Source organism: Amblyomma americanum, chromosome 3, assembly GCF_052857255.1.
Source record: "Amblyomma americanum isolate KBUSLIRL-KWMA chromosome 3, ASM5285725v1, whole genome shotgun sequence".
Lineage (NCBI taxonomy): Eukaryota > Metazoa > Arthropoda > Arachnida > Ixodida > Ixodidae > Amblyomma > Amblyomma americanum.
In genome coordinates, this window is record NC_135499.1 from 162598063 (window position 1) to 162608548 (window position 10486).

Below are 10486 nucleotides of genomic sequence, written 5' to 3' on the forward strand. Positions count from 1 at the left end.
GAGTAATTAGAATTCACTGAAGAGGCCTTTGTGCTGCACAGTCCTTAACATGGATGATGATGATGATGATGATGATGATGATGATGATGATGATGATGATGATGATGATGATGATGATGATGATGGCGACGACTTTGACGATGAAAAAAAACGAGACAAAATTACGTCTCGAGGAGATGACAGGCGGAGCCTACGCATCAACTTTCACGGTCTCTTTAACAGATTTAAAACAGCCGTTTAACGAGTCAGATCTTTAATGAATAGGATGAAAAGGGAGCAACCTTCAGGTCACGCCCCTTTAGCCTGTTGTACTGCTGATGCCACTGAGCCGGTTCTATTGACACTGAGGCCGCCGTGGTGGCTGAGTGACTATGGCGCTCGGCTGCTGACCCGAAAGATGCGGATTCGATCCTGGCCGCGGCAGTCGAATTTCGATGCAGGCGAAATTCTAGAGGCCCGTGTACTGTGCGATGTCAATGCACGTTAAAGAACCCCAGGTGGTCGAAATTTCCGAAATTTCACTACGGCGTCCCTCATAGCTGAGTCGCTTTGAGACGTTAAAACCTCCATAAACCATAAATCTATTGACACTGAAAATGCTGACACGTCACACACGCAAACCCGGTGAAATTCATGAACTTTAACAGAGTATACTGAGGGGCCAGTTCGTCAGACATATTATAAACATATTATATTCTTATAAACATATTATATAATATAGACATATTATATTCTTCGTCCCGTCCATATGCTACGTTTTTGTTTATAATAAATCCATGAACCACAGCTCACAATCGATATACCTGCGGGTGCAATGTTGAAATGGAGGGGGGGGGGGGGGAGTTTTCTCCTTCCCAGGCAATAACGAATTTATGGCCTCTAATGACAACTAATTATGGTTCTATGAGACGCGACCGAACATACCTATTACGTCATCAGAAATAGCTGGCTGGCGGCATGCATTGCGTCATTTATGTCTCAGCGAATCAGAGATCAAAAGCGACGAGCTTTCGTCACCCTCGCGAGGCCTTCGCTACGCTGTGAACCAGAGCCGTCACTTTCTGGATCTTAATTTTGTACCCAATGGGTGTGCCCCCAAATGAGTGTGTTGGGCGCAGCCGAAATTTTTATTGCAGCGAGGGGCGAGTTAGCGTGCCTCACTTTGACGTCATAAATGCTAACAGGCAGCTTCGCAAGCCTGCTTTTCGCTACCTTCATAAATATTGAAAAATATTCGCACCGTAGAGGCAGCAAAAGAATAACGGTTGGTACTGCATTTAGTTTTGGAGACAGATTCCATCGCGGCGTGTTTTTTTTTTTTCTGATTCGAGCATGGGACACGAGGTCAGCGCATATAATTACTGGAAGTTCAAGGTCGGCAACCCTGTTCTTATTAACGACTAAAAATTTGTAGGCAGGGTATTTCTTTTGTTTCTTCGTTGGCGTGCTTCGAAAGATCTTGAACCACTTTGAAATTCGACCGAGTTTACAGGACAGTAGATGAAAGTTGGGCAACAAAGTCAAACACTAACATTAAAGTGTAGCTTTCCCACAGCCCCGAGCTGCCTACCACTAGAATAAAGGGGTTCTGTCACAACTGTCATTCTTCTAGCATAGCGTTTCAGTACTAGTTTTGGAAATAGGTTTCGCATTTGAGAAGTAAAAGAATTGTGTCTGTAACACCTTGCAAATTGTGAAGTCAAGGTGTCCTTTAGAAAAATTCGACGTGTACTATAACTTTAGGTCCTTTAATATGCCTGATGCCTTAATTTTTTTCGTTTTCAAAATAATCGTGAAACTCCAATTGTTGATACGCGCAAAATTAAAGAATAATATGACAACAGTGCAAATAGTCGAAGTTCCTTGCACGCCTTTGGTAATCGCGAGAATGTTGCTGACGAAGGCGACAGTGTTCGAGCCTGCTATAATTATATTTCGCTTTTTTTGGAGCTGTGGCAGGCGGCTTCACTTTTTCTGTAACTGACCAGAGCGTCCCAAGTTCTGCATTTCAGAGCTTTAAGTGCTAAAACTACATCGATGTGGGCACCCATACGTAGTAAAGTGATAAGCCGTCGCTATCAGAAATCATGACTTGCATAACGCATATGCATATTTAGAATGATTCTTTCTATTTTTTTAAACAACACCGCATTTTTTCTTGTCCATGAGTATGGCTAAGAAAAGTCACTCTAGTCTACAAAAGGGCTGCAAAAGTCATCTCACAAAGTGAAGATCAATGCCGTTTTTTTTTTTGCATTCTTCCAATGGGTAAGACCGATTAGTTCCTTACGGTCTACTTTTTTTTATTTTAGAACACTATTATTAGAATATGTCGACACTAGTTACCTGCAAACAAGATTTTTGAACCTATATAACTGCAAGAGTGGCAGATCGGGCTAGTTGGTATTTTTCCATAATGCGATACAGCGCGAATAAAGACGGGGACGAAGCGAGACAGCGCTGTGGTGTCTTATCTCGCTTCGTCCCCGTCTTTATTCGCGCTGTATCGCACTATATAACTGGTGCTGAAAGTGTATGTGAGGAGTAGCTTTCAACTACAACTAATCCGTACCGGTCAGCTTTCGAAAACTACTAATTACTCTAGGAATTCTGGTCAGCTTCATTAAACCGGCCCGTATTATTCATTAGCAAAATCTCTTCATCAAGCTCGGTCATTACGAATTATGGGAATGTGCTTGAAATCTTGCTACATTGCATTCGAGGAATAGTCTTAGCACGTGGACGTACTCATTCTGTCCACGTGCTCACAGTATATTCCTACAGATGAAACAGAAGTACGTGCCTGGAAGCTGTTACTAACAGCAATTAGGCTGATGATGTCAAGTATTTGCTGCACCGTTTAACAGTAACCATTAGTGGTAATTACAAGCTATGTCCAGGTTTTGCACAATGTACGATTGAAACGAATTGGTTTGACTCGAATAGCGAAACATTTTGTAGATATATCGCATGAAGTGAGTTTTGCTTTCAGATCAGGCTGGCATTCAGCCTAATTAAAGATGCGTCATGCCTTTATGCTAATCTCGTTGGATATTAGTGGTGATGATGATTTTATTCTTAAATGCACACCGGCAGATTTTCTGAAGAGCAACTTGGCTAACTGGTTTGGTCTAGGCGAGCTTGGGTCAGATACTCGTTTTTTTCAAGCGTTTATCATCAGAGACAGCAGAGCACCAAGCCTGGCGAAAGTTTCATCCTAATGGAAAACCGGCTGATAACTACCACGCTCGTCTCCTGTGCGGTTCCGAAGTTTTGCACCGAAAATACGCTTCTCCAGAAATCTTGTTCACTCATGTAAGTGAATACATCAAACAGCGGCTGTCTGTACTGTATGTTTGTTCGGTTACCACGTTGTAAAAAAAAAAACATTTTACACTAAAACTTCGAAAGTGTGGGTCGAAATAACGTATGTACTACACTTGTTATTCAGTAGTTAAAAACAAAGTCAAATGTTTACACCCCAAAGAAAGTACCCGTTATTTTTCGTCCCCTACTTTTGATCCCAAGGCTGTTATTTATTTAATTTTAGAGGAGGGGGGGGGGGGGGGAGCGAACTTAGTAACTTTATTTTCCAAAATCGTTCCCAATGCGCCCCCCCTTTTTTTTTTCTCGACAGTAGTGGCTTTGTCGCATCAACTATATATTTGCGGTGAAACCACCTTTTAAACACTCTGAGGGCGCTTAATTAAGTCTGCTCACGCGGAGGAATGCGAAATCATGTGTTTTGAGAAAAAGAAAGATTTTTGAGGAAATTAAAGGTTTTTGAGGAAAGGAAAGAGTGCAGTAGCTCTCACAGCTCGACATCTCGTGTACACTTCAACCGCGCATTAAAGCATGCAACTGAAGGTGCATATGTCATCGGTTCGAACCCCTCGCAAGCTAGCCTCCAACTTGGTTAAAACATGTAATCTATATGCAATGAGAAATGCTATGACGCCGCCCGTAACGCTGTATGATGAACGGTTGCTCAAAGTTTTGATGCGAATGTAGTCGGCAATACTGCCACCACATTGAGGTGAGCCACTGATGCCATCGCTGGGATTTCAACTACACCTTCATGGATTAGGGAGTAGGTGGGCACTTGGTATGACGTCACATTACATTGTTGTCAAGTGACTAGATATGACGTCACATTACGTCATTGTCGCCTGACTTGGTGTGACATCATATTACATCGTTGTCATGTGAGTTGTTTTGACGTAACACTACACCGGTTTCACATGACCTGGTATGACGTCACACTCATCAGGCGTAATCACTAATTGTACTAATCAGAATCGATGTTACATAATTACACTTCATAACATTACATGAGTATGTCATTTATTGTATGCTAATTAGCATAATTAATTAATTATGAGGCGTCATCATCTTCATCACGTCACTTGTCAGATCGCGATGTCACATGGTGCTGTTTCTTGCGGACACGATCTTGAAAGTGAGCCATCTAATGCTATCGCATTAATAAGTGGCTGGGTCATTTTTGAGCCGCTGTTGGGGAATTAGAAAAAATTGGGTGTAGGTGCAGAAACATCTTCTAGTCGGTCGTTTTCGTAGCCTTAAGAGCTGCGCATCGCATGTCAGTCGGCCTCTCCTACACTACTCGAAGCAGGTAGCTCTTGCTACCGTATGCCGTAATGGTATGTGCTTCATGTGGTATGTGCCGAATTCTGTGTCTCCCTCGCGAGAAAGATGGGCAGGTCCATATAAGTTGTTGTAGGTCTGCTCTACAGCCTTGTTGGCTGTGGATGCATCAGTTGTGTGTTTCGTGTCTGGCAAGAGACCACTTGTAAAGCATTTACGGGGTGTAAGCTGCGTTTGCAGTGACTTTGTTTAAGAAGATCTCTTGTGGCCGATTGAGCTCTCATTAAATACCGTCGATGACCATAAATGTATGGTCAAGCAGCGGCGCTTGTGTTCCTTCCAATAACCGATGCTTGCTGTCTGCCTTTAATTTTGGTATGAATGTAGTGCATCAGTGCTTTGCCAGGGGAGCCTTCATTGAGCAGTTTTCAGTTTTCATGTCTAGGAAAATTGAGAGAAATGTTGCCTTGATGTCGTTTACCCGGAGCGCTGAATAAAAACGCATTGTTTGAAGCGTAGCATTGGGTCGAGGTGTTTCTTTCTGCGGTGTTTAGAGAAATTGTTAGATTGCTACTTTCATCCGGCAAATAAACCAAATACGCCCAAATATTGAAAGTACAAGAAAGTTTCGCATTTCTATTAGCGTGGTGTGCAATAACGCCCCCGCGGTAACAGCAACTACAAGCATTGTTTCTGCGTTGTCATCCTGAATCTGCAAGCGGTCATTATTTAGTAACCCGCAACAACCCTTCCTGCTCAAAGCCATGCGTTCGCATGCATGCATAGTGCCAGTGGCCAACGCGGAGGTAATGACCGAGGGCTTAAATACAAACCCTCACCCTTCGTTCCCCGACCCCAGCTTCAATGGAGCGCGAGCTTGGGCTTTCCCGCCGTTGGCGGACGGCGCCAAGTGTTGGTGCTGTCCCCCACGCTGTCGTCACGTCCGACGGCCAGTCGAGACGACCGGCGGTGTCGTCGTGCTCGCTTTATTAATTTGTGTTTCGAGTGCAGCGAGCGCGAGAGAGGCTGGCGCGACCGTGGTTGCCGCTTCTGTGCCCTTTCTTCTCCCTCCTCGCCCCCCCCCCCTTGCTTCCTCCCTTGCATGTCCCGCGGCCAACGCCCTCTGCGCGAAGGCTGTCAACCGGGCATGCGAAGTCGTACGCACCGCCGGAATGACTTCCTTCAACCGCTGAAATGGCCGCCGGCCAATTGTGAAGGAAGAGTTGTGATAGCTGCTGCTCTGATTTTTGCAAGTTGTGTGATCTGTGTGGTGTTTGATAGGTTTGTGCAAGTTAACCAAACTTCGCCGTGATAGCTTCCTAACCAGCTGCAGGTAGTAACGGCACACTCTCTAACACATACGATATTAATATAGCGTTGTTACCCCTTTTGCTGCTGCTGATAACACGGCTGTTGGTGCTCATGTTGTGATGGTTGCTTTTATTAATGCTGCTCAAGAGCTTCTACTAAGGTACGCTATGAGGCTGTTGACACCCGTCAGGTTATGTGACCTCAGATTTACAGTGCCACTTTTATTCATGATGGATATTAAATCGGAAAAAAGACAACTTTTTGCACTCCTCCACTTTTATTGTTTTCCCTTCATCAATAGACCTATTTACTAGCGTTAATCATAAAGGGCGCTGAAGTGTTAAGAAGGCTACCAAAGAACTCGGTGAGAGCAACCTGCAAAACTGTCTCGTGGTATCCGCCGCCGTTATCTGTGAAGTTGCATGCGTTAGAATTAAAAACTAAGCATTGATATCATCGTGCTAAACAAAATCAAAACTGTATGTGATGAAGATTTTGGTTCATTACATCGATGCGAACTATCTTTTTTTTCTTTTTGAACTCGCCTTCCAGGGATGAGATGTTCCTCCTTACATGAATGGCATTTTAAAATCTATCATGTTACTTGAATTTTGATGCTTATACCATTGATTACAAGATGCTCGAGGAAATGACTTCTGCTAATATTTTCTGTTTTGTATATAGGACAGCGTCTGAAAATTTTGATAAACTCATCAAAACTACCGTTTCTTTACTTGAGTTTTGATCGTCTCATAAATTTTCCGCAATCGTCGCTGAAGACTTCAATAATGATATTGTTCATCCGGCTTCTATTAGTCATGGATTGCGACTCAGTATTGCAATAGTTTTATGAACAGCCTTCTCCTCTTCCCCACCCCCTTCCCTGTACTTCAACCAGTGGGTGCGCCTGTTTGTGGGCCGACTTAGATACTGCGGCAATCGCCATCATAATTTACAGCAGCGCCCAGTCCATATCTCCATGTCCATTATTCTTTGCACCATCTGGATAACGATGTCCTTGGCCAGCAGCAAAAACGCGGGAAATTTACGTCGCCACACAGTACCGCAATGTCGAAGACGTTTATACAGGCGTTGTAAAAACAAAAACTGAGCGCGGAATCCCAAAAGGTGTCACAGCAACCTAATGACTAAAGGGCACAAAACTTCTATTACCCCACAATTCATCAATTAAAAAACCTTTAGCGGACGGATGGCTCGAGGCCACTCGCCTCATTGCGTCGCCAAAGAGAACTCTTTACGCCACGTTCACAGCCATTGTGCGCGTCATGACAAACATCCGTGCTTTGCTTTTGTTGTTGTTTTTGTTGCCTCAAAAGCGATGGCACATACCCACGGTGGGTGATTGGCCAGGGTTTAGTGCGGGTCCACACAGGAGAAAAATTCATCCAGGTTTCACTCAATCGGCGTTTTGCTCAGAGCACAATGTCGTGTCGCCTAAACGAGCGCCATTGAGTTGTTTTTTTTTACTACAATAGAAAAACTTGCTTTTAAAAAAAAGGTGCACAAGTGACAGCTGTGGCGCGCTTTTGTGTACTTCGCTCTTAGACTACTCGTTACAACGCTAGCCCTTTTTGAAGCCCTACCGGGCTTGCAACGTGTGACCGGTATAAATGATAGGCTTGACGCGGAGTTGCATTTGTTCTCTTTTAGAAGCGTTGTATAATGGGTATGGTTGTCACTGTGACCTTATGGAGCACTTCGGACGAGCATTTGATGATGATGTCCTCAGCCCCACGGTCGTCGTCTTCGTTGCTTAGCACGAGACACCAGGCCAGCGTGGCACGAGCCTCAGTCGGCGCATTATGCGAGGCTCACGTCTCCGATCAAGCTTAAAAGAAGCAAGGGCCCACCACGATGAGCGCACGCGTCACCTTCCGAAATGTCGCAGCCAGCGGCGTCCGAAGACTGATTCTGCAGCCAGCCTCGGCTACCATCAGCGTCGCCCGAGCCGAGGGCCACTATCGCCTTCTGTCCTCACGGCTCCTGCTCGCCGCCTTATCCTGCGCGTTGCTTGTCTGCACCGCGGTCGCCCTGACGTCACTCCTCTTGTTCGTGATGTACACGCCACGTATCGTGGACAGCGCCTTGCACTCGCCCGCGCTGCGAACCTTCCTCGAGCTGGGCAACACGTTCGTCGGGCGACCCAGGAGCCACGCCACACTCGTGTGTACAGTGGGCGCCGGCCTCGCCCTCAGGAGGGCGTACCCCTTCGACGGCGTCTGCGACTACATCGTTTTCACGCACGCCGTGTACAACGACAGGGGGGCCGGAAGCCTACGGGCACGTGGAGGCCAGTCCTGGAGCTGGCAGTTCTTCCTCCGACAGGCGTCCGCCATGACCGTCACGCGCTTGCTACCGTCGTTCGACTGGGAGGTTCTAGTTGGCGCGCTTGAGCCGGGCCTAGCTCGGCGCCTTAACGCCAGCCTCGCCCGGGAGCGGATGCATGGTTTGGCGCTCTTCGAAGTCGGCATCCGGCCGGAGCAGCTGCCGCGAGTCGCTGCCGCCATGAGGCTTATGGCCGAATGCAATCCCGGCATGTTCCTCGCTCTCGGCGTAAGCTTCCAGGGTCTTCACGATGGCAACGCCTTGCGACTGTTTCCGCCAGGAGTCCTGGACAAAGCGGTGACGCCACTGTCGATGCTGGTGCTGGAGACTCACGTGCCGCCGCAGGTCGATGGTCAGTGCCGCACGGCCCTGACGTCGATACCGGAGCCTCGTGCCAAGGACCCTGAAGATCAGCAGCAGCAACTTTCGCTGAAAGGCGCTGACAGGATTCTGGCACTGCATCCAGAACTGAAGCACGTCGTTGGCAGTGGACTGATTGGATGCTTCTCTCTGTTCATTGGTGCCCTCGTCTTCAACACGAGCGGGCAGGACGGGCAGCTTGGAGCAGTTTGCACGTCGTGGTTCATGGAGAAACTCGAAAAGGTGCGCACGGCGAGTACACCTCTGCGGCAAAAATTCCGGAAATGGACAAGTGACGCTCGTAGTTAGTGTAATTCTGCCCCATGCTCCTCGATCGGCAGGGATTTCATATAGAATTATGGGTGGAAGAAGCTTGCAGACATTTCGTAGAGTCAGAAGTAACGCAGACAAAGCCAACTACCATTTCGTACAGGTTTAGCCACGGTAAAGAATCATTAGCCGTAATAAGGGAGGGATAGCGCAGCGAAGTAGCTTCCTCACAAACTTAGTTTGCGCGTAGAGTGAAGGTGCAGGCAAGCGGCCTTAATTTTGCACCCAAGGGTTCCCCATGGGATACACATTGCAAGTACTTAGCAGTTCCACGACGTTCGGCAGCAATGAATTTTGCAGGAAACGTTGTGCGTTTCTCTGTCGCCGTTTCCTCAAAATCGGTCAGCCCAATTCGCTATAAAGAGACATCGTTTCGAGAACAAAGTCTGAGTGCCCTTCACTACGGTTTCTTTCATAGCCTGAGTTGCTTTGGGACGTTATACTCCCATAAACCAAAACATAATAGTTTTCGTCGAAAGTATTCATGTCACTGCCCGTGTTGTACTGAAAAGGACTATGATACAGTACTGTTTCAAATGAAGCGTTCATTTCTAATTATATTCAGCTTTCATTTGTCTCATCCACTGATATTGTCTGAACGCTGCACCCCGCTATCGCCGTGGTCTGCCAGTCTGTGCAGCACGCCATGAGTATGGTATCGAAATTGAGGGCCAGAAATCGCTATACCGTCGCTGACGCTAGCAGCGCCACGATGTGCCACAGCGGCACGCATCGGCAACTGCTCCTGTCGTGGACGCAGCCAAATTCGCGCCTTTAGCAAAGGCTGCGTATACACGCTTTGCAGAATCAGAAATTACGCCCAAGGGCCCGAGGAGCAAAGCCATGACCTCCGTAGAGCATTGCCCTAGCGACATGTCACTGTCGCAGGTGCGCAAGCATCCCAGCATCCGAGTGGATGAGCAGGCCTGGGTGGCGTACGGTCAGGACGGCGACCGCTTCTTCAGCTTCGAGGTCATCAAAGGGGTCGCGAACAAGGTGGCGCCGCTGCTGAACGCCACCCTCCTGCGCGACCGGACGCCCTGCATGGCGCTCTACAACCTCGAGCTGGAAGACGGCAGCCGCTCCTGGTCGCGCTCGCCGGAGCGCTACGTCAAGATGGTCGACGAAGTGCACGCTCTCTTGCGCAAGCGCCTACGCCCCGCCGGGTCACCGCCTCCTGAAGCCTCGGGTCTTTGGGGCTATCTGTTTCCGTCCTAATTTATTTGTTACGCCTGCGGTGTCGTGCCGTTTCGGTGCCCTCCAGAGCACACTGCTGTTTAGGGTGTTAGGTTCTTCGTTTTTGTTATATACTTTGCCAGCGATATCTTATTTTCACGTTATTTTCTTTCCACAAGACCGTCATCTCATGTCGGGTCTGTGGGACTTCCGCAGTTCTGAAACATTTTGGGATGACTGGCTCGGCTTATTACTGGCTTATAGGGTTTGTGGTGGTCGCATTACCCAGGAACATTTGAGCTGCTGTTGCAAGCTGAGCTTGCCAGTAGCCTTCGCAATATAAATATTTAATTGTTTC

At 47.3% G+C, this 10486-nt stretch overlaps 1 protein-coding gene across 1 annotated transcript; it reads left to right on the top strand.

Annotated features, from left to right (window-relative positions):
- The first annotated feature begins 7828 nt into the window (after positions 1–7828).
- On the top strand, positions 7829–10191 carry LOC144123440 (uncharacterized). Its single transcript, XM_077656263.1, has 2 exons — positions 7829–8865; positions 9841–10191. The coding sequence occupies exons 1-2, from the start codon at positions 7993–7995 to the stop codon at positions 10168–10170; spliced, it is 1203 nt and encodes a 400-aa protein (XP_077512389.1). The 5' UTR covers positions 7829–7992; the 3' UTR covers positions 10171–10191.
- The last annotated feature ends 295 nt before the right edge of the window (positions 10192–10486 follow it).